This window comes from Sinohyriopsis cumingii, chromosome 11 (assembly GCF_028554795.1).
Source record: "Sinohyriopsis cumingii isolate HCF-2022 chromosome 11, ASM2855479v2, whole genome shotgun sequence".
In the NCBI taxonomy this organism is placed as follows: Eukaryota; Metazoa; Mollusca; class Bivalvia; order Unionida; family Unionidae; genus Sinohyriopsis; species Sinohyriopsis cumingii.
The window spans coordinates 105256906-105282945 of record NC_142971.1 but is presented as its reverse complement, the minus strand read 5'-3'; the positions used below and the strand labels follow the sequence as shown (position 1 = coordinate 105282945).

At 34.8% G+C, this 26040-nt stretch overlaps 1 protein-coding gene across 1 annotated transcript in view; it reads left to right on the top strand.

The window, feature by feature from the left end:
- The window catches only part of LOC149789213 (conserved oligomeric Golgi complex subunit 6-like), a 63669-nt gene that overhangs the window by 28175 nt on the left and 9454 nt on the right, over positions 1-26040 (top strand). Inside the window, exons 7-17 of the mRNA XM_089975379.1 lie at positions 1225-1295; positions 4289-4382; positions 6204-6280; positions 6867-7004; positions 9690-9754; positions 9988-10079; positions 12095-12209; positions 13438-13569; positions 18255-18422; positions 23288-23395; positions 23986-24039. Coding sequence (XP_089831505.1) covers positions 1225-1295; positions 4289-4382; positions 6204-6280; positions 6867-7004; positions 9690-9754; positions 9988-10079; positions 12095-12209; positions 13438-13569; positions 18255-18422; positions 23288-23395; positions 23986-24039 — 1114 coding nt within the window. The remainder of the gene's footprint in view (positions 1-1224; positions 1296-4288; positions 4383-6203; positions 6281-6866; positions 7005-9689; positions 9755-9987; positions 10080-12094; positions 12210-13437; positions 13570-18254; positions 18423-23287; positions 23396-23985; positions 24040-26040) is intronic.

Sequence of the window (26040 nt, the reverse complement as noted above, 5' to 3'; positions counted from 1 at the left end):
TATATGGTAAATATGGTAAATGCTTCCAACAAGGAGTGAAAATCCAAATTGATAGGGGTGTGACATTTATGGAAACTCACTGCAGCAATAAGGATTCCATGAGGAAGACAGTGGAAATGTACATTCAGATCAGGTCTTGGTTGACCTGAAAAGATCTACCCTTAACCTTGTTGACACAAATGGCTTATCTGCACACATGATTAAGTAGCACTTTGGAGAGACCTGATTGAAATGGGCTTTGAAAAAGTGTGATCATTCTGCTGATTGTTTATTCAGCAATTAGTCGATATATGTAAAAATGGGAATAATATTGCTTTGGGAAATTAAGCAGGACACAGTGAGTAGATATGTATTTATTAAGTATACATCAGGTAGAGTCCTTACAATCTTACACTAGTTTTGATGTTCATGAAATTTTGCATTCTAATTGTAATCCATTAGTTTCAGTGCTCATTGTCATTCAGGCCATAAAACACTGTATACCCTAGCAACAGAAAGCAAAATGGCCGACTTCATGCATCATTTAAGCTGCCATCTTGTATCATTACTATATTTCATAAATGAAGTAACTGATCCGAGATGTTATTTTGCCAGAGCAGTGCAACTCAATAGAGAGATTAAGTCATTACATGTCATAGTCAGATTGTCTTTAGATGAAGGCTCCTTTACATCAAATAGAATAGCATGAATGAGTTTTTGATTGTCAGAGGTAATTAATAGCTTCCGAGGTTGTTTTGAGACCAAAAATAAGTTTGCTGATTGGATGTTATGGCTTTCCATGTGCACTATTGAATGAGATTTTATTTTGTTAAAGAAAACACATTTTTAGAGACCCAACAAACAGATTTTGTTAGGAAAAATGTCACAAATGGAATCATTATTAAAACCAGGGATATTTCCAGGGAAATGAGGAATAATTCATGTATGTCAATTGTCAATACTGTTTTTTGTGTTGAATTTATTTTGTGTGGATATTTGTTACCCATGAAATGGACTACCATGTATACTTTCTTAGAAGTTGGATCCACCTGCATAGATCCTGGTCTGCATTTGCATAATGCACCAGCTGGCCTGGGTCTGTGTGGGAGCAATTAGTCAAACAATGTAGACCTTCTAAGGCAGATCTGGGACTATGCTTTGCAGTTGGACACTGCTTATAAGGAAGTATATACAGTAGATTAAATTTACACTACATGCTAATTTGTAACTCTCTTATCAACCCAGGTTGGAGATAATGGAGTCCATGGCATTACATCAAGAGACAGCTTTTGAGAGACTATACAGATGGACACAAAGTAAGTAAAAGCTATACGTATCATATATACTCAGTGATTCACATAAACTCCTGCAAATTAGTTTAAAGTCACACATATAAATATGTTCTCTTTGCAGTATACAATTTTTATTTATCTGTTAACCCAGTAAAATGCTTGACACAATATAAGTCATGCTACCAGTAGAGGTATTGTAGTGCTTGTTGTAACATATGTCATTTTTCAGGTAGGCAGCTGTTTACGTCTTGGCACTTTGGCCTGCCATGAGTGGTTGTTAAACTAAATTTGATTGGCACTTTGGGCCCTGGAACAAGTATTCTGTTGTAACATGAATCTTTCATCGTGGAAGCTTAACAAATTTGTCTTTCATATATGGACTTCCTGTTAAACCCCAAATGCTGAATTGCATATGGTATCATTGATTCATAAGGTTTCATTGTCAACATTATAAATGAGTGAAAGCAGTGTTTTGTATTGGAATTGCACTGGGGATATGCAATGGACCCCACCCACAAGTATTGTGTTCATAGTCAGATATCACCCAATGTTTGAGGTAGGAGGTTTTACAGTCAAAACTTGTTCCATTGATGCTCGAGTGTTTACAAGTATCACGTAACCTATTTCTGAATGAAAATATTCTATCCAGACATGAAGCTTTACATTTTGACTTATACTGACCAATCATCATTGCATTTGTTTGACTGTCCTAAGCAAACTCATTCAGTTTTTTTCTGCACAAAAATTCAAGAAGGAGATGGTAAAGTTCATCCATCTGACAGTGCAGCATGATGAGTGTGTAGTTAGACTCAATCTCTCAGACACATGCTTCCACATACAAATTCATATAACATCAAAATTATATCACTGAATCACATATATGGGGACAGTACACCAATCCCATCCTCCTCCTGTAAGCCCTTGGGCCATCATAAAAATAAAGTTATACTGCATGATATCCCAGTTCAGGATAACCCCTTCCATATCGACAGCAGCATACTTGGATGACATACATCAAAATGTTCTCCACTCATCCACAGATTAGGTTGGATAATTTGTTGAGAAGTCATACTTTATCCCCTCTCAACATTTTATTCATCTAGGTATCTTGATTATAGGACATGTCAGTTTGTTACAGCTTCCTTCCAAATGCATTGAGAAGAGAAGCTTTAAAAGAAAGATGTTTATTTCAGCAAGGGAGTTCCTTCAACTCGTTGGCCTATTCATTGTGTGGCAGCAGACAGGTTTCACACTCTCTATTTATATGCATGCAATACAGGCACACTTGTGACTGAGCATGAGCGGCCTGGATCACAACATTATGATCTCAGCCAATATCAAACACTTCCTTACACAGTGGCTAAACAGGAAGTGGCTAACAATGGGAATACCTGTAGAAACTTACAACTGAAGTAACAAATTGTGCAGATACCATGTTTGTCAGGTTGGGGAGCACACTTGCTACCAGACCTTGCAATGGCTAGATGTAAGTGGAAGATTTTCATATCAACCTGTTGGAAATGAAAGCCATTCTTAATGCCGCCCCCTCTTGGGTCAAATGCATGCAAGGAAAGTCTGTCCTGAACAGTCATGCTTAAGGGACAAAATCATTTGACTTTTGTGTCATGCTTGATGGTGTGCCCAAAACAAAATACTTAAGTCTGACACATGTCAGACTGGCTCAATGTATTAGCAGACTCCTTAAGAAGAGGACTACATTTTCACCCAGAGTGGTCTCTCCATCATTAATATTCAACCAATTCTGTGCTCTATAGGGCCACCCAATGATAGACCTAATTTTCAACAAGGTGGAACAAAAAATTGCTCACCTTTGTCCCCCTTTACCTGACCTATTATCATGGGTTGTCAACACTGTTTCAATCAGTTGGGAGGGACTGTGGGTATATACCTTTCCTTTGTTAGTCTTGATTCCAAAACTAATTCAGCAAATGAAAGGTACAGACTGCAAAAAATTCTGATTGCCTCTTCACCGTGGGACAATTCCTGGATCAGTGATCTGCCTTTTAGTAACAGTCATAATGAGGAAAGTCATAACGACTCTCACCCTTTTCAAGCAGCTGAGGTCACTGTCATTTTATCCATACCCTGAGAAATTTTGCCTTCATTCTTGGTTCTTGTCAGGGATGCCCTGCACATAAATGAGTTTGGAGTTTCAGTCATGGAGAGGATGGCAGTATCTAGATTGCCCTCCACTCTGACAACAGGCTGCTGTCACTAGCAAACAATAAATAACTGTAAGAAATCCTCACCTTGACTGATACATCTAGGGAAGCAGAGCTGCAAGATCCCATGATATCTGATTCATTCCATATGCACTGTCCAGTGCTATTTGCAGCATCCAAAAAAGAAACTTCCTACTACTGAAGGTAGGAACATAACTTCACAAGTGTTACCTGTTTTGTTAAAGCCAGTTATCAAATCCTTGTATTCTGAATTCTTGCAGATCAGGTATGACTAATGAAAATTTTCACTTCCACAAGCCTGGCCTTTGAACATAATGTCTCAATTTGAGACATAGTGAAGTCAGTCGGATGGCACACCCGTACCACTTTTTCCGGTTTCTGTTTGACATGACTTTTTTCAGCCATGGCTGCATGTAATTAGATATTCTCATTTGTAATGAACATGCATAAACCTGTTTAATCAGTTATTGCTAAGCCAAGTAAAATTTTCTCAGAAAGTTGACCCAGAATGACCTTATCAATCAATAAAATGGGTACTTTCATAAATCAGAGCATGCTACATTGTATTGTTGATAGAGTATTTTTATTTATGCATTATCATGGAAATTAAAGAAAGCTCTTTGCAGGCAACCTTGTGTGAAAAAGGAGCATAGCAGATTTTCATCTGTGGCTTGTTACATTAGCATCAAGTATGCAGTTTTGATTACTCATGAAAATATTTGCTAAAATTTTAAGATAACTATGTATTTAATATACGTGTACTGCTTAATTGAGGACCTTTACAAATGTATACAAAATGTTAATTATTTTTAGATGAGTGCAGAATGTTGACAGGAGATTCCCCTGATATTTCTCCAGTTTTATGTCAAGCTATGCTAGCACTTCAAGACAGGCCAGTCCTTTTTAGGTAAGGGCATAGATTGAAAATCTAATGTAAGTAATTTTCTATATGAAACTTATGAATGGGTTTAATAATATTAAATATTTTATATAAGTTATGTTTTAAATGTAATTACCAGGAGGTTCAGTATGAGATTATTCATTATTTAACTGTGAACAGTTAGCACTGGTAGTACTATGTGGTGTTGCTATGTGACATTGCTATTGACACAAAGTGGTATACAATATTAATGATGTTAAATAATGAATCCTTCAAAGACAGGGTATTTAGACTAATCACTATACCCATATAGGTTTGAAGCCAGCTATCAAGGTAGTCAAGGTATGCCATTGACTGACTACTTATTTAAAAGTCTGTTAACTGCAGAAGCCAGAAAAACAAATGACGCAGCTGAATTAGTCATTGTTTTATACCTCAATCCTATCTTTGAAAAATAACCATTTCTAACTAATTGAAGATTAGAAGAGATTATGTGATGGTCCATCTGTCATCTGGTGGCCAACATCTTCAGGCAATTTTTTCAGTCTCCAAAACTACCTGGAGGAAAATCGTAAAGCATGTGACTAGTTTCAGCAGAAGGTTTAGTTTGTCTTAACTAATTAACACCTGGCACCTCCTTTACATGTCAGGATGTAGTAGCCTACTTCTGAGCTCAGTAGTGTCAAGGTCATTTAAGATACACTAAAGTGGGTGGTATTATAGAAATGTAGTCATATGTAGCTCTGCGATGATACCAAATAATCTGGACTTTCTAGTTGCACTACAAAATACAGAGGGAAAAATAATTTGTTGGACTTTAATTTTTTCCACCAAAATTTTGCATGTTGTTGGAATCCTATTTTATGTCTGTATTTTAGACTTTTTGTGCTCTGATTAAAGGCAGCTGGTCTAAACTGCACACTGTCAGGTGAACCTTTGCAAAAAGTAGGATGAAATGGGCATTTGGAATAAAAAGTGGTCTGGATAAAAAAAAACTGATGTGTTCATTAAGCAAAAAAAATAAATAAAACTCCAACTGTTACCCTTCTGCTTTTGCGCACGTGAAATAGTCAATGAAAAATGACATTTCTAACACAACTAGGCATTAGGTTAACCAAAAATCTCTTGGAAGTCGATGTATTAGGATGTATTCAGAAATAGTCCCCAAATTGTGTTTCCTACTCATAATTCAGACAAAAATATCAGAAACCTCCAGGGGTTAATGAGTTAAATGAAAATGTTGCTCCATGAACCTCAAATATAGTATTGTCACTCTGGCACTATTCATGAAAATCTTAAGTTACAAATGCCTTTAGCTCCCATTTAAATGAAAATCTTATTATCACTATTCTTCCAGAAATGATGGTTGTATTTACATGGGGCATTCACTAAAAGCTTCTAATGTAGCTGATAAAAATGCTGTAGCATGGTCACCACAGTTTTGAATTTGAAATCTTATAATTACTTCCCAACCTAAATATACAGATAGTATCTGTATGTGATTTTTATGAACACATTTTTGTGGGTGTTAGTCCTAAATGGAAATGGTCTACATCTGATGACAAAACATGGCTGAACAGTGGCCATCTTGAACATTTAGCAGCTATAGTACTCATTTTTATATATAATTGAAAAGTTTTCAAGGATTATTTTTCAACAAGTGGCCGGAATGCTTTCTTTGAAGGTGTCATCACTTTAAAGTTAAATATGTTATGTGCTATATATTTTTTTAGCATTTGATGAAATGTTTAATACATTTGTAATATATTAATGACTTATCAACTCTTCCTTTTCATCATCATCATTTTCTTCCTCACATCTATACAATGCAGTTTCATCTGCATTCAGGTATTCCATTGATGAGTTTGGTACAGCTAGAAGAACTGCTGTAGTAAGAGGGCTTATTGATGCTCTCACTAGAGGAGGTGAGAATTCAGATATTTTTGAAAAAAAAATATATATATCTGTATTTATGATGTCAGTTAAACATTGAATAAACAATTTCTTCTTGATGTGTAGTAAGAAATTTCAGATTATTTAATATTTTTCTGGTCAAAATTAGTTCAAAAGTTTGCTCTAGTATTTAGATTTTGATGTACATTCATACTATTTGGTTGGCATGTGTATAAAAGACATAATGGAGTAATTCAGAACTTAGCAGAAAATCATACATTGTTTGAAGGCTCAGGCCCATTTCCTATGTTCAGTTTAGGGTATATTTCAGTGTATGTCAAATTGTGTTGAAAAACAAAAAAAAATGAAACGTTGAAGGAATTAAAAGTGAAACATTGAAGGAATTAAAAGTGAAACATTGAAGGAATTAAAAGTGAAACGTTGAAGGAATTAAAAGTGAAATGTGTTTACCATGGAAAATATCTAAAATAAATACAATTCATTTCAGTTTGCTCATTGTGATTATTAAGCCAAATTAAGAAAAAACCTTAAGGTGGAAAACATGGGTAGAGCATAAAACCAAATTAAACATGACTTGTTTTATGTCATTTTAAACAGGACCTGGTGGCACTCCTAGACCAATTGAACTCTATTCCCATGATCCTTTGAGATATGTTGGAGACATGTTGGCATGGTTACACCAAGCTGCTGCCTCTGAGAAAGAACATCTTCAGACTGTGCTAAAGAGATGTGAACGTAAGTTATTAAAGCACATTTACATGTAAAGGTTTTGTATATCATCATCATCATCATCATTATTATCATCATTTCCTCTGATACATCAGGCCTTAACTGCAGCTCTCCATTTGTCAGGTCTTGGGCTACCTGCCTAAGCCCTTCCAGGACATAAAGATGATCTATTTTGTTTGATGTCTAGGGTTCTTCATGGTTGGTCATCCTTTTCTGAGTTTGCTTTGAGGATTCCAATCCAGGGCATAGTGAAAGATGTTGGGTTAGTCTCTCCGAAGGGTTTGTCAAATCCATTTCCACTTGAATTCGTTAATTGTGTCAGTTTTGCGTTTTTGTTGTGTTGTCAGCTATAACTATTGGTTGGGGATTTGACCTGGCCATCAGATGCCCAGACTATCAATATGAATGTACCATTTTATTCAGAACATCATACATAATTATATGAAAATAAAAAAAATAATTGCAAACATTTTTATATTTGCTTTAAGGTGGCGCTCTACAGTTTCATATTTTGCATAGGGTTAGGATTTTAAAGAAAAAGAATTTCCCTGGCTTTCCTCACTGGTTATACTGGATATTTAAAAAAGACCTTGTATATCTTAGGTATAATGCAAAGAACCTTTAATTCCCTTTATTTTGGTGTATGATTGATGGGTGTACTATGGGTTATAGAGTATACAGCTTAACCTTACTTCAAATGTGAACCTTTCAAAAAAGTGCTAGCTCTACTTGGTCATTTTCACTTCCTGAACTTCAGAGGTAATTGTATAAAAAAGAGCTGATAACTTTTTTTACATTTTATATTTTTGGTAATTCATTCATTGCACTTTCAGAAGCTGGTATTGTCTAGTCTGGCAAAATTCATTTTCCCTATTTAATAGCTGCTATGTATAGTGAACTTTAGACTAATCAGGCTAATTTTTTAACAAAAGGGAGCATCATTTTAGTTAGTAGTGTGCTTAAATCATGTAAAATTTCCAAAAGTACAATATCCAAAAGAAATATCATCCACATTACATTAATGTAGCATAGAGGTATGCCAACATTCTCTCCATTGTGCATGTTTTAAATGCAAACTACTTCACCTTACATACGTCACTCTCTCAAAAGTACATATTATCTGGTGAGCGCCCCCAATAATGAGAAGAGTTCATTTTGGTCCTTGCCAGTCTTTTGTGGTAATTTGCATCATAATGTCAGTTTCACACCATTTTTTGGAATGCTTCATTTTGTTTGAGTGTGTTTTTGTCATTATCTACTGTGTTTTTTTTTAAACTAGGTTTCTACATTTGTGTTTATTTGTAACTTTAATCAGCTTTGTTTTTTTAAACCTTTTGTGTCTTGACTTTAATATACTGGACAGTAATTGTAAGTCCACCATGATTACCATGCAGTCATATTGGAAAAGAAGTTTCTGGCAAAGCTGTAAAGATCCAGAAGCAGTTTGGAGGACAATTAAAAGAATACACAGAGCTGTGTGCTGTAAATTATGTTGTATAACTGTATATAGACATGTTTTATAATGTTTCAAAATGATTTTATCATTCTTCTGGTTTCCATTTGGAATTTTTCATTGCTGCAGTATGTTTCCCTAATTTTTCAACAGAATCACCATTTCTTTTACCTTCTTGTCCCGAATTTCACTGGTTGGCGGTGGGAATCTCTGCTATTGCTGCCAGTGTTTTATGTTCACCTCAGTCCACTTTCTCTTTGGTTGCTTCCAGGGTTCCAGCATATATCAGTCGATTAGTCAAGAAAGCCAAGCCTTTATTCAACAACCATCACAGCTTGGTCAAGTTGCTGTTATACTAAATTGTCCAGTGTTTTGAGATGCAACTTCAGGACTTAAGTCGTTTTTCTTTTTACTTTGTCAACTCCCATCACATTTTAACCCAGCTTTCTACAAGAACAAGATATATGCACACTATTTTATCACTCTTATGTCCCAGCTTGTGGCAGAGACCATGGGAGCCTAGGAATGTCAAAATCTGTATATGGGCAAGAAGTTCAACTAGTTACACTGTCATAACAGTGGGATTCATGTTTAGCTTGCTTTTGATGACTTTTCTTAAGCACATGCTTAACAGAGTACCTTTACACTGAGCCAAGGCAGCATCTGTTCAATTTACAGTTCATGGAAGGAGATGCCTTTCTCTCCACATTGCCTTGATAAATGGTCACCATATATAGCCATTCTCAGATCACAATCAGTTTCTTCTGGCCTTCTCCTTCATGGTTAGATGGAAGTGGTCAGGAAACAGTCCACTAAAGAGGCAAATCTCATGCAGACCCAGTGACCAAAACAGCTTCTGTCTCACAGGAAATACAAATAATATAGTGTGGATCATAATGTACAGAAATTAAATTTGGTATTGAGAATGAATATACATACATGATTTTCCATGAATAATCAGTGTATGACATAAAAAAATGTGTTACAAGTACTAAGTAGTATCATTCATCCGAGTTATCAGAGGTTGTCTTAGAACAAAAACCAAATTGATAGATTAAGAAAGATTTCTTATAATTACTATTTTTTATGACTCCTGAAGGATACAAACTATTCTAGTCAGATATTAAAGTATTTCTTTCTTAAATGGTCATAAGCTTTACAAACACAAATAAAATGGAATTCATCTTCTACCAAATAAAAATTATTATACATGTGTATATGTATACATTATTTTGCAGCCTCAGATGCACAGATTCAAGATGCCCTGGGACACATTACAGAGGGTGTTTGCAGGCCATTCAAGGTACATTTTCGTTACAAAGTATATAAATATATGGTAGCATGTATGATGACAAAAAATGGGCTAAAATGTTTCCCAAAAGTGTAAAGTTATGTTTCATCCTTCATGCAACATGCACATAAGTATATGCTGAGATAATGTGTGAAAGTTGTACAGTTTGCTTTTTGAGATTTTTATGTGGTATGGTTTGGGGTGTTTGCATGTTTTCAGTTCTTAATAAAATACATCTATTTCAGGTGCGAGTAGAGCAGGTGCTTGTATCTGAACAGGATGCTGTAACACTATACAAGCTAAATAACCTCCTGAAATTCTATCACAATACAATAGGGTAAGTCTTTCAGTGTGAACTAATATGCATTGTCTTGTTTCACCTCTGACATATCCCCACACTTTAGCAAGGGGATGGTGTGTTTTCCTCCATCCATCCATCTGTCCATAACTATATCTCCTCAGAAATCAGTTGGTGAAAAATCACCAAACTTGGTACATTGGTTTACTGTGTGTCACCGATAAGTATCAGCAAAGGAGGTATAATTTTGGGGCTACCAAACTTGGGTCTCTTGAAGGTGTTTATTGAAAGACATTTTTTTAATTTTCTGACTAAACTTTCTATATGCAGTAAATAACAGGAGGGCTAATAATATATTTAACAGATTTGTATAGGTTACAACCCTTTTTCATGGTCCAGAAATAGTGGTTGATGGTTGCACTTGGGGGTTGAGTGGGGCCGGGGGTTAATAGATAATAAAACGCATAGGGATATGTCATGGAATAATTCTACTAACACAAGATGTTTAAACTATTCCAAACCTGGTCTCCAAATAGGTCCAGGTACACAGATTTTAGATGATGACATGTGTGAGAGTTGTTATGTATATTTGTCTTTGCCTTTATAACAATGGCATGACAGAGGCATAACTTTCTAGCAAAACCGCTCCGGTGGCCTAGTGGTTAGAGCATCCGCCTTGGATGCGGGGAGGTCGTGGGTTCGATCCCCGGTCGAGTCATACCAAAGACTTACAAAAATGGTACTAACAGCTGCCTCGCTTGGCGCTCAGCATTAAGAGGTTAGTGTTAGGACTGGTCGGCCTGGTGACAGGATAATGTGACTGGGTGGGACATCATGCTACATGTCTGCGGCATGATGCCCCAGTGCTAGACATCACTATAAACTGCCACATTGCAGACATTGTAGCGATATGACTGAAAAATTGTTAAAGCTACGTTAAAAATCAAAATCACATCACATCACTTCTAGCAACAGTGGCGTAATTGTCAGTGCTTAGATTACAGAAATGCCAACCATTCCAGATTTTGGACAGTTACCATATATACCAGCATATAAGTCAATGCAAACTGCAGACAACCTAGATCCTGAAATGCCATAGCATAATGCACTTACAGATCAGGGTCTGTGTTGTTGTTCTACTGATTACTTATAACAAACTGCACAGACCTAGATAGGCCAGCACATTATGCAATGGCAGATCTATGTCCATGCAGTTTGCCATTGGTCTTGACTTATTATCAGGTATATACACTGTTACAAACTTACTGTGAAAATTCTCTATTCCAAAATATGTAGATGGAATTCTGGAAAATCATAATGTATTTTGATATAATTTAAACAGCAGCTTCTTGTGTGAACACAGAAAAAAGTCATTAGTAACATAATGATAGACTGATACATAGAAAATAATTTCTCATTTTAAAAAACAAATGTACATAACAAGAAATCAGCAGATAGACTGTAAATAGGTGGAAAATGGACTGTAAATTGGTGGAAAATGGACTGTACATAGGTGGAAAATGGAGATAAAAAGAAAAGAAACATCCAGGTTATTTATGTGGAAGCTTAATGATTATGGTTATTCCTTTAGCCAAAATGTTGAAGGAATTCATTGTTCTGGATTTGGAGGAATGGATACATTGTTTGTTTTTAGAATGATTTTCTAATAATTACTGAGAATTTAATCTTCCCTCCAGTGTAGAGTGAGGTGTTTTGAGTCATAAATCTACATTAACTTCTGAATAATTTGATAATAAGAATAAAATATTACAGTCCGCTCTTCCTCTTGGCGGATCTTACCATTTTGTATCTGTAATGATATTTACATAATTGCATGGCAGAATTTTTGAGTTAGTCATCAGATTTATTGTTTTTTAATGGTTTTTTGATAGTTAATCTTTTCATAGAGTGCCAGCAGTGAATCTTGAAGGTTTCTTTTATGCTGATTTGCATCTACATTTACATATTTTAAATTTCCAGGCAGTAAATATTCAAGAATAAAAGAATTTTTGTCATTGGTCTCAATTGATATTCACTGAACTTTTCCTTTTTAGTCAGATAATTAGCTCCGATGCAGCCCTTTTAGGGACCATCTCAGAAATTCAGGACCTAAGTCATCGCATGTTCTTCAACAGCCTCAACTGTCATGCAAATAAACTTCTGGATAAGGTAGGGTAAAATAAATAAAGAGAAAGTTTCAGAGACATTTTGGTCTTAAAAAAGACTGTAAATATCAAAAGCCTTATTTCTTGAGATTATGGAGAGAATGTGCTTCTGTGTGTTTGATTACATTTACATCTTGATCTTTTTCTAGAAAAACTACGTCATATAAAGTATTTTACTGTAAATTAACATGTTTTCATTGAGATTAAATTATCTGATTTCGAACAAACAAAAATGAAATATTTTGTTTGTACATAAATTACAAGGATGGGAGCTGGGTCTAATTGTCTATAGATATTGTTCAATGTTCTCTTTAAATAAGTGCGACATAAGTAGTAATATACCATCACAAACCTCATGATTTGAAATGCAGTAATTAGTACCATAAAATGTACTTTAAGCAACCTATGCTAACTTTAAGTTATCATTAATGTGGTACATCCAGCATGTTGCAATACTCTATATATGTGTGTGTAAATGGTGGTCTTGTGCACTCTGTCTGTCTTTCTCTCTGTCTCTCTCTTTCTCTCTCTTCACATAAGTATATGCATATGACAATTGCCTTAATAATCAAACACACAAGGTTTTCTGAAAAAGAAAATTAATTTCATACTGTAATTAGTATGTTAAAAAATATAATAGAATGTAATTTCAGACAGTTATTAATACTTTTCTATTGCTTCAACAATTAGCATTTATTTCAAGTCATTAGTTTACAGAAAGGTTTTATAAAGATAATTTCATAACTTTCTTGGAAATTAATCTTTCAGAGTTATTATTTCATAGACTTGTTACATTCATGCTGTTTAGCAAAAACAATATTTAGTAATCATAAAAGAGCTCGAATTAATGAATATAAAACAAACATTTGTGTTTTGTTTCAGGTCAGGGGAGAGAACTTATTTGAGATGGCATATGAATACATCTCAGCCTAACAACTTGGATTTATCCCCAGGGCAAATCAAACTTATTCTTTCAGCAAATTAGGAAAAAAACATGGAGTTTTTGTATTTATGTATTGCTGTATTGCTTTTCCAGTTATGCTGTTGACATCGGCATTGACACTGCTGAGATTCTGCTTTGCAGTTTTCAGTTAAATGAGACCATTTTCTTCTACCATCTTTTCCGTCATGACCATTTGAATTAACAGTTAAGACTTGCATAATCAGTTTGAAATAGTTGGATTGTTAGTCAGATTTTAATTTTGCTATATTTTTTATAACCTTCCCATCAGGTGGAGCTGCCTCCTCCAGACCTTGGGGCCACAACATCACTGACCCAAACTTTAGACCTTCTGAAACAAGTCTTAACTTGTCATGACTCATCAGTGGTCACAATCGATGACAAGAGGCAGGACTTCAAACAGGTTTAGTATCTGTACAATGCAAAATAGATCTTGAGAAAATTACAAATATAACTTTGTTATTGTAGAACAGTAAAACTCCTTGATAAACTTCTGAAAACATGTATTCTTGTGTGATGTCATAAAGTTTTACTTTTGATGCTATCTGTCATGAATTAACTTTTAACAATTACTTTATAGAATTTGCAAAAGTAAGCTGAAATAGGGATAATATTCTTGCATTTCTAGACATAAGGACCCTAGTGATGGTTTTACAGTATTTTACTGACATGGCATAGGTATTGCTATTTTATTTTCATTATGCAATGGTAGATTTACCTTGGTTTACCTTGATCCTTAGTCGGTGTAAATAAAGCTGCTGCTTGGGCATTTTCTCATCTCAAGTTAAACCATCACAAAAGTGCTAAAATCCTCAAATACAAGATTGTCATCTCATAATAATATGGATAAAAATTATTTTAAAAATTCTGTCATTTGAACAGACAGGATGTTCTTCACTCACTACAGGAAACTATCATCACACTTACTATAGAATTCTATCATTATAAGTGGAATTTGGGAACCATTAAAATGTTCTGTGTTATAATTAATGCCACATTATATTGATTTGTATTACAAAGCAGACCATTGTCATGAATGGGATACACTGTACATAAAGGCACTTTGATATTTAATGTTGTGAATTGCATTTTAATTGATTGTAATCAGCCAAGAACTATAATCAAGTAAAACAAATTAACTAGTACCATATTTACTTTCTTATAAGTCATCTCCAACTGCATAAAAACATTGACCCTGATCTGCCATCAGATAATGCACTGGCAGATCAGAATTTATTTTGTTTGTTATACTGGTTACTTCCAAGAAACAGCATAGACCCAGATCTGCTGATGCGTTTTATACAATGTCAGATCTGGGTCTATGTAGTTGGACATTACTTATAAGTGAATACATATGGTTATATCATGGTACAAAATTTACCACTCATGACTATATCCTTAGTACAGTGGTCCCCCTCTTATATGACCACCCATTCTGTACCGGGAAAGTGTCCTTATGAGACAGGTGGCCTTCCCAGAGGAGGACTATATTTGTCAGGTGTGTAAGTATATGTGTATATAGTAGGAAAGCTGCATATAACTCAGAGCAGTTAATATCTTCGTTTAAAAGTAGTATTAATAATCAAAATGTTCTTGTCTTAAAAACAGATATTTCAAGATACTGTATTTACCGCATATGTTGGGACACCATATTTGTTGGGACACCATAAATTAATTTTAAAAGTAATTTTTTTGTGCACTGTATGTTCTGGGACACATCGTTTTTTTCAAGTTGTAAATTGTGGGACACCTTTTAAATCATTCGAAAATTACATGTCAGTAATTGCAATCCAACTGAAATTTTATTTTTTAAATATAAAACTGTACTTGAGATAAAACTCTTTAATCCACTGCAGCAGCATCTCATCAACACAACCCTTCTCCTGCACACGTATGGTCTATTATTTTGGTACTTGAATACTTTTTTAACTTTCTCATACCATGAAAAATTGTTGGAGGCAACACACCACCTGAAGTGGAAACTGCAAGAACAAAAGGAAGATTTTTTTCAAATCTGCACTAGTGTTGCTAATTCTCACACTTTTGATGCCCATCTTATCGTCAGTCCATCCAGGAATGCGATCAAAGTACACTAGAATTTCATCCATGTTAATGATCATATTGTCGGTGAAATGAACTGTTTCTCTTCTGGCCATCACGAATTCATCACGTGATTTTATTTTCTCCAAATCTTCTGGATGATTCTGGGTCATCGATGTTAGTGCACGAAGCACTATATTGTGCAACTTTAAAAACTGTTCCATTGTTTTACTTTATTGTCAAACTTTTTGTGAATACTGTTGAAAAGGAACCAAAGTTAGCTTCCATATCTTGGTCGTCTTTGTATATTCAAAGCTAAAAAAGATAAATCAGCACACTTAAAAGAATCCAGTAGTCGGCATCTGAGGTCAGCTTGCTTTGCAATAAAAAACCATTGTATTGATATCCTTTAAAAAAAATCGGCTTCCGAGTCCAAAGTCGGCTTCCGACGTCTGCTTGCTTTGTAATAAAAATAACCTTTGTCTTTGATGTCCTGTCGGCAAGTTCAAAGAAGTTTACTGCTGGCTGCCTGTTGTGTTTATTTACCACCAGGGCTTATATGTGCATGGCATCTTTAGTAATAATTAATACAAAGGTGCACTGATGTCTGCGGGTAAATATTAATGATACTTATGTAACCCACGCTGGCAAAAAGATTGTCATTTGCACTCAAGTGAATGTGTTTTAAAATAATGATTTTTATTTACAAGATACTGGCATACAGTATAGTTCTCTTCTGGCCTTAGCGAATTCATCACATGATTTTATTTTCTCCAAATATTCTGGGTGATGCTGGGTCATCGACATCTTTGCACAAAGCACTATATTGTGTCACTTTGAAATTTGTTCCATTGTTTCAATTTATTTTCAAAATTCCCATGAATACAGTTGAAAAGGAACCCAAGTATGCTTCCATATCTCGGCCGTCTTTGTATATTCAAAAAAAACAAAAAATTGGCTTACTTCACAGAATCCATAGTCAACTTCCGATGTCGGTTTGCTTTGCAATAAAATAACCTTTGTATTGATATCCTTTACAAAATAAAGTAACCGGGGTCGGCTTCTGAGATCGCCGCTTTGTAATAAAAATAACCTTTTGTCTTTGATGTCCTGTCGGTAGGTTCAAAGAAAGTAGCTGGTGAAAAGACTGTCACTTGTACTCAAGTGAATGTGTTTTCAAATGATTTTTTTTTTGCGAGATATTGTCATACAATAGACCTGAATATAATTCAGTCTTGATTATTTTGCACCCAACACCATGTCATGCGTGAATGGCGTCTTCAAGATATCAGTTGACTATTTCCCTCTTGTATGCGATTTTGTTGGCTCCAGTTCAGTTTTCAGTCGGATAACATGTTCAGACCTTTGAGCACAACCACACACAGTTGTTGCTCATTGTTCATGTCAATGAACAACATGGTGTGTGGTATCGGACATAATTGATACACGCTACAGTATGGAAGCCTATGCTACTTATACGGATTTCGTGGAAATGTTTTATTCTTTAATGCTGATGTTGAAAAAAAGGAATAAATGATAACAACACAAGGTTAGTTTCTTTCTTTTTATAATCAATTAAGCATTTTATTTATCTATTTTATTGCGACGTGCAGTTGGGGGGAGGGGAGCACAAATGCAGTATCAATTTATTTTGTTCTTAAGTCTTGGGACATATGACCAAAGTGAAAAAAATGTTTCACGATAAGTTCTGGGACAGGAAAAAAACCAATTATTTTGTCGTGTCCCAACATATGCGGTAAATACGGTAACGTAAATTAATAGTTCTTATTCTTATGTGTGAAATGTGAGTGGGATATGGTTGGCATGTGCATTATAAAACTATTCGAAAACGTTATTTAAATCTTGGTACATACATTGTTTCGTATTTAAAATAATTATCTTTCCATTTACTCCATTTTCCCATTGTTACAGAATATTATCCTTATCATTTACGATCTTCTTTATTTGAGTCTTCCCAACATAAAATCTTTCGGCAAGTGAACTCTTCCCATTCTCCCCATTGCCGTCAAGTCGAATAACTTTGACCTTTTCTTCTAAAGTATTATTTCTTTGTTTACTTGATGACATATTTATGTTTTGAAATGATTTATTTATTTCTATGTTGCTAATTGTACAGTACTGTAATTTTGCAAAGGATTGCTCATGTTCTAGAATGAAAACAGTTTAGTAAAAAAAAGTCACACAGGATTCAGATCATCAATGAAAGATGGTTTATTGGAACCAATAATGATTGAGAAAACAAGGTGTGGAAAAGGCTCTCATAAACAGAATTTGTCAGAGTGTGAGTGTGTTGCACTCTTGCTTTTTCTAAATGGGCACCCAAATGAAACAGGGTGCCCATTCAGAAGGTGCAGTAGTGCAACAGATGCAACTTTGACATTAATTAATAAGTTATTGTCCTACTTTACCGATGGTTGTAAATGTTGTATGTAGTTACATATGCATTAAAGTTTTAAAAATTAGTATTGGTTCCTGAAAATCAGTATGTTTGTTATAAGTAGTCAGTACTTTTGTATTTTCTGGGATTGGCGGTTATGCATATTAGGCATTTTCCTTTGTGACTTCCTTTTGCTGGGGATAAAGAAAAATGTGAGTGGATTCGAAGAAACCCAATGTTAAGTCCATCTTTTTCTTTCAAGACTTCCAGGACCCTCCCCACTTTATCCTGAGATTATTTATCCACTCAAAACATATACCAAAGAATGCAAGTGAGTTTTACACTTAAGCCTATAAACATGCAAAATGTTGTTAATACTGAGACTGAACTTGTATTTGTGGTTTACAAAGTTTCATGATTTCATGGTTGATACAAACCACAAATTTTAAGCCCATTGAATGATGATCTGTCATTAATGATAGACCTCCATTCTCAAACCACAAATTAAAGAACCGACAAAAATGCCATTTCTTGCAGAATCATGTAAGATGATACAATAAGAAATGAATTCACAGTATTCATAATTCACACCAGACACTGATATTACCATTCTATTAAACTTTTCAAAGTTCATCTTTAAATTTTTTTAGATCCTGACCAGTGTGTTAGACCCACTAATCCAGATGTGTTCAGTGTCAGCAAGCCGTCTTAACACAGTGGACATGGCAGCATACATGGTGAACTGTCTGTATCTGATGCAGTCAGCTGTAGCTCTATATGAATTCACAGACACCAGGCAGGAAATGTTACAGGCCCAGGTGATATTACTTTCCAGCATCAACAGATTGTGAGATTTATAGAATCTATCATATGCATTGACTAGTCAGGGATTTTCTTTCCTGGCATATGCATGTGATTAGTTTTCTCTCATTCTTCTATCAAATTAGAGCAGTGGTGAGCATTTGGTTCACATAAATGCACCCCTTCTTTGCCCACATCCAACCCCTATTTTGCAGTGGAATAAATCTGTAGTTAAAATAAAAGAACGTTTCTGAAAAATGTATGAGGACAGTGATTTGTCAGTATGCATATCATTTTATGATGACCATAATATATTCCACATCAGTCAATTAAAAGTTGACTGCAGTGACTCAGTGGTTAGTGTGATGGACTCGTGACTGAAAGGGTGCAGGTTCTAATCCAACCATTAGATAAGCCTATTTCAGCTACTGCAGTGTGTCCTTTTGCAAGGCACTTTAATCGAATCGCCTTGGCACTAAATAACCTACTTGTGTTGCTATGCTGTAAAGTACCAAACCCAACAAAAATGAATCCACTAAAAACTGCAAGAGTTTTTGCTTTTACAAAATTGTCATACTTGTGCATCCAGCTGTAAGTTTGAAAGGGAAGTAACTCTTACAAAAATCAGTGGAGCACAAAGTTTTCATCACTATACGCATCATTAGATAATGATCATAATATGTACTGAGTTCACAGCAATCCAAAAGATACTGCATTACAAACTCTGGGACTTGTGCTAATGAGATTGTGTCATACAGTGCGTTAAGTTACAGAGTTGGAAGGCCAATAACTAAAAAATGTGGGTGGCAAAGTGATTGTCAATATGTGTAACTTCAGGTTTCATGGCAGTCCGTCAACAATTGCAGGACTAATGAGATTGTGTCATACATTACATTAAGCAACAGGATATAATGAGATTGTGTCATACACTACATTGAACAACAGGATATAATGAGATTGTGTCATACACTACATTAAGCTACAGGACTAATGAGATTGTGTCATACTCTACATTAAGCTACAGGACTAATGAGATTGTGTCATACACTACATTAAGCTACAGGATATAATGAGATTGTGTCATACACTACATTAAGCTACAGGACTAATGAGATTGTGTCATACACTACATTAAGCTACAGGATATAATGAGATTGTGTCATACACTACATTAAGCTACAGGATATAATGAGATTGTGTCATACACTACATTAAGCTACAGGATATAATGAGATTGTGTCATACACTACATTAAGCTACAGGATATACAGGCCAGTAACTCTTAACAAAACTTGTGGGAGTAAAGTAATTTGTCAGCATGTGCACATTCAGGTTATGTACCTAATATTTACCAAGAATGATAACAATCCATTATAAACTTTAGGACTGGTTATGATTAGATGATTGTGCCATACACTGCTACAAGACAAAATTGCAATAACTCTAAAGCATATGGCATGAGTAAATTGATTTGTCAGTATGTTTATCATCTGGTGGTGAAAACAATATTTACCATGTTTCATTGCAGTCCATCAGAAACCAGGGGATTGATTGCACTAATGAGAGTGTGTGATACAGAGCATTAATCTACAAGACATAAAGGCCAATAACTCTAACATAACTTTTGGGAGCAATGTGATTTGTTGATATGTGCATCTTCAGGTTATGAACATAATATTTACTGTTTCATCGCAGTCTGTTAAAAACCTCGGACTAATTATGTTAACAACATTGGGTTATATGCAGCTAGAGGACAAAGAGTGCAATATCTCTAAATAAAATGGCAGTAGTATGGATCTTTGTCAATGCGTGCATCTTTAGGTGATGAAGAAATTGGCCCTGATTCATGGAAATTCCACAAAATCTGGGGGATTGGTTATGCTAACAAGATTGTAAAATAAACTGAATTAAGCAACAGTACAAAAAGGGCAATAACTCTAATAAAACCTGCTTGAGCAATGTAATTTGTTGATATTTGCATCTTTAGGTCATGAATGTAATATTTACCAAGTCTTAGCACAGTCAGTTAAAACTTGTCTATTAGTATTCTTTTGTACATGCATTTCTTAATGACATAAAAGCATTAAGCAGTGGTTGTATAGCCTAGCAATTCACATTTAAGGTGATTGGTGGTCGTGTTGTTGTAGACCTATACATCATCTTGATTACAGAGGCACCATGTACAATACAGTTAAATGATGCACAATATGATATGCTGAAGGTTTCGAGATTTCTACGCAGTGTTCATTGTAGTATTGAATTTGCTACTTGATAGATATCACAATGCAGCAGATTTTAGTGTCTTCAAGTATGGCAAATGACTTGGTGAAAAAGACAAAGAGAAACTTTGAGATGCTGCATAGTTTTGAAACAACAGGGCATACTCCTCACAGTGACACTCTCTCTTATCTCATTTAAAATTATTTGGTTGTTGTTGTTCTAGGGTTTAACGCCATTTTTCAGCACAAGATAGGCTATACATGGCGGCCAGTATAACAGGTGGGGGAAGAACCCTGGAAAACCCAGGGAAGAACCACCGACCCACGAGAAGCTACTGGCAGGCTTTCCCACGTACCCATGCTAGCTGAGCCTTTGACTCGAACCCACGCAGACAGAGGTGAGATGGCAGCGATCCGGAATGGTGAGCGCTTTAGACCACTTGGCCACTTGGGGCCCCCTAAAATTATTTGGATATATTTACTTTTTATTATTAATGTGATTATCAACAATAATGTTTTCATAGGAAAACAGGTAAGAAAAATTCATTTTTAAAAAAAAAAACTTTTACTTTTTTATTTTCTTATATCTTTATGTGTCAAGATGCAGCATCATAGATCTATAGATTGTCCCAACTCTTATGAAGTGCATCATGATGAATCAGAAATTACTGACTAAAGCCAGTACTTGTATCAGCAGAAAGATATTACCTGATACCTGTATCAAGGAAATATTGCATCTCTACTATTGTGGGATCGATCCTGTCAGACATTAAACATGAAAGTTCTGTAACTATGGAAATAGGATTTGTTTGCAAGTACAGCCAGTGTCATAAAAAAGCATTCATTTCAAATACAGTTTGGCATATACCTTAGCTATTCCGATAGAAGATCCCCTTCAAATAAAAGGCTCCTGCCACCTTTTTTTCCACACAAAAATCCAACATTATCAAGGCTTATAGATCCTTTTATATCCATTATGGTACGTCTTGATAATGAAAACTGTATGTGGGTAATCCAGTGGCTGTTAGAAGGAATAAAAAGCTTATTTTTAAAATCTTTATTAATCAGACAGTGATATACGGTATTCAGTGTCTCACCCCTTTGGAAATTGCACTGTCCCCAAGGTTTCTATTAGAATAACTATGGTATATTGAGAAGCAGCAAAGAGAGGAACATTGATTTGAAATGAAATGAGTTAAATAGTTTTTATATTTTTCAGTCAAGGCAATCAAAATATTGACATTATTTGATTTGTTTGATAAATTTCATTAAAATATGCACCAATGCAAGATAAAACATGCAGATTTTTAAAAAATATACAACCGCAGAATAAACTAAGTGTGATGAAATGAGTTTGAAATACCTTTGGATGCCTCAATATCCCATTGACTTATAAGATGTCATGATTGTTACTTTTGGAATATTATCACAGAAAGATATTAACCAAACTTACACAATATCTATGCATTATTCTATGATCATTTTGAAACTTTTCATAGAATTCTAGCACACCAACATCACATGTTTCTGTGACTAGATGGTATGAAAGTACTATGGAATTTTGTGACTGGTCTCTAAAAGTATCATTCTGCAGACCTTCTAACACCAGTTCTAAATACTGTCAATCTGAGACCAGTCTGGTGTCCCAGAGTTAAGAGTTTATGAGCATTGAAGAGTGGAAGTGAAACCCTTGTAACCACTGGAAATTTCCACTTGCCATTTAGAGCTGAGCAAATGTATCTTCAGTCCCTGATATATATATATATATATATATATATATATATATATATATATATATATATATATATATATATATATATATATATATATGCAGTATTAGTAGTGCATTATTACCAGTATACCGGTTTATCAAGGTAATTTTTCTGGCGGTATACACCACAATACTGTTTCATTGTACCAGTACATCGATAGTTGTTGTCAGAATGGTAAGGATGTAATCTTTATATCAATTTAATGATATTAAAAGCATGTTTTCATTTTTAATAATAAAAATAATTCCAAATATTTGTAATGTTTTTACAAAATAGTTCTGTTGGTCACAAATGCAGTTTGGAAATTCAAATATAATTATATTGAATGAACCTTTAATTGCATGGTGGTCAAGATGGTGGCTGAATGGAATGGTATGAAAGATATTCATCCAGATCCATCTTGTAGACAATTTTCAGATTAAAATGAACCTCATTTTATTTGTGTAGTTATTTACTAGCATATGTTAATGTGTTAACAACATGTATTCATTTGTAAGATTGAGAAGCAGCTTGAGATTATTAGCAGAGCAGTTTTTTTTCTGCTTGGATTTTGCATATAAATATTCCCTCATTCACTGAGTTAGTGTTTCATATATACAGGCCCTTATTTTTCCTTTATCTCAATATAATTATTTTTTCTAATATGTACATATGTAAGATGTTATTTTGCTGTAAATCAGACTAAGATATTTTTCCCGCTATTGAAAGCCATAAATTAAAAACAAATCTCAGGACCAGGAAAGTTCATCGTTGGTCTCTAATGTAATTGTTATATACTGTAGTGCATATTGTGGTACATTCAGACATTTTTTTACTGTACTCAAGTATCGTATACTTACTTACACAATTACACACTCTCTCATTGTTTTTTTTTCAAAAACATTTTCACAGGTGGAGGCCCACATAGACACCTTGGTGAATGAACAGGCAGCATTTGTACTCAACAGAGTGGGACTGGCTCACACCTATGCAACAATTCAACAGCACCAACCTAAACGGGTAATTTAAGTACAACATTTGTGGGTTGCTGTAAATTTTACTTATTTCTTTCTGGATTGTTGAAATAACAAGATTTTTAAGCACAGATTCAGTGTTGTATCTTGGTTGAGATGCTTGGGTGACATTGTATATACCTCTGTCCCCCCGTAATGAAAAAAACATGGGTTAAATTTAGGGGCAATTGACATTGTATGTTGGGGAAATGTCCCGCTGGGCTTGCTCAAGGCACAACACTGCAGATAGTCCTAAATATTGATGTTGCTAAATTAGTTGAGTCAACTATTTGTTTCTTTTTCCTGTTGTAAAATACTTGCCTATTTATTGATACCTGACTGTACAGACCTGAAGTTAAATTCACCTTGGCTAATTGATTTGAGAAGTATTACCCTATAAAAAGTTTTCATATTTTAGAGGAAAATCTAATGAAGCACAGTCATTGTAAAAATTATGACAACAATCCTTGCATTCAATTGACAAGAAAATGGGAACAGTCATATGCACTGTCCAATTCGTTCATGTAATCCACCCTATTCTTTAGAATATTTTTGTTCAATTTTAGAAATAATTTAACTCACTGAAGCTCATTTCAGGGTCCTTTGTCATCTCTCGAGGGAATGGATGCACTTACTGTGAAGTCTGCCATGGTCAGTAGCTATACAACTGATAATTTACATGTATAGTATAGCATGTATTTTTAAGCACTGGAGCAGTTTTGGCAAATTAACAATTCCAGAGTTAGGTAGGAGAAATAAAGAAATGTACATACTCAGTGCAGGATCTTTTTAAAGCTGAAACGTTACTGTGAAAGAGATATTTGTTTAGACAGTATTTCACTTGTTGTAGTACATTGACCTCAGATTTATGAGACAGTGCATTCTTCAACCCCAGCATACCACTTTTTTGTTTGACCCTTAAATTTTAATTTTTATCTATTTTTTTATCTTTTATAATAATATTAAACATAGGATTGCAAATTTAATTAGTCACCATCATCATCATTTGATTTTTTTTTTAAAGAATAAAAGTAGTTTTCAGGTTAAACATGGCATTATGCAGAATTTAGTTGTCAGAACATTCTAAAATAAGTTTCATTTGGCTAGAGATTTTAAATTAATTCTTTTAATACCTGGTTGATGCTAGTTCCCAGTGTTATAGATTTCAAATTTTATATGTTTTTAAGGTTTTCCATTTTGGCAGAATGAATTATGCTATTATGCTGTCTAGCTTTTGGCAGGTTGGCCATCTGTCCATTTCTTTTTTCTTTTGCACACATTCTGCATCATATACCTGGACTAGACTTTCTAGATAGCTTGCATTAGGGTCAAAAGATCCAAGGTCAAGATCACCGTTACAAGGTGGAAAATGGTTCCTACACAATAACAACTAGTTCTACATCGCAGACTTGGACCATTGTTTGTGGTTGGCTTGCTCTTGGAACAAGAAAGAAGGCTATTGATTTAGAAGTCAAAAGATCAAAGGTCAGCATCACTGTGATTGAAAGATGACAAACGATTTGTGCATACTAATTTTAGTTCTCAGCTACATACCTTGGTCAAATTTTGTTAAGGGTTTGCACTTGAGGTTTGGAAGAAATCTGTTGATTAGAGGGTCAGAAGCAAAAAGGTCAAAGTCATTGTGACTTTAAAAAATGGAGTTAGCAGAATGACTTTTATTCAAGAGTCATTTCCATGACCAGTCTGTGTGGATGTCTTGCACTTGAGGTAATAAAGGTCACAGTAGATCTAATAAGAAAATAATGCACAGTAACTTTAATTCAAGACTGTATACCTTTAGAATAAATCTTAGTCATTTAGACCCATTGGTCAGCAATCTCCATAGTAAGCCATGCCCTTCTAGCTTTTACGTTAAACATTAAACATGGATTGGACCTAGAGTGTTCAGTTTATGGTAATCATCCTTGTTTTAAATTTTTGTAAGATGGAAAGGAAAAGACAATGATTCTACCATGTCATATAGAATTATCAAACATCATCCCAGGATTCCATGTCCAAAAACTAATGTGTTTTTCATTCTTTAGTATTATGAATCATTGTATTATTTTTGCAAAAGGAAATCATTGGTTGTGTTGTTAATGAAATCACAGACAGCCAGCTGTTTGCCATGGTTTGTCAGATCACGGGATAAAACTCTGATTGATGGCATAAAGTCTGTTTCAGGTGCCAACAGGGCCTGAAGCCATAACGCTTTTCTCAAAAGCCTAATGGCTTAATTCCTTTCAAAAATGCCATCTGGGCCTGAAGGCTTAGATGGGCCTAATGAATCTGAACACAGAAAACCTTTCCAAAATGCCAAATGGGATTGAAAGCTTAAAGCCCCAATGCCACTGTTACATGCAAAAAGTTATGTATGCCAAATCATCTAAATAGTACTAAATATTGAAAGATATTGGTCCTAAACATTGTTGGGTACCTTTAAAACCAGGTACAATCTAACTTTGGACAGATTGGAAGAATGGTGAACTTTATGAAAAATGGCAGTATTGGGGTTTTTAACCTTTGCTAAATGCCAAATGGGATTGAAAACATCAGGTGTTTCCCATATGTCAGATGGGATCAAAAGATTATAGCCTTTCCCAAATGCCAAATGGGATTGAAAGATTATTAATTGTGAACTATTTGAAACCT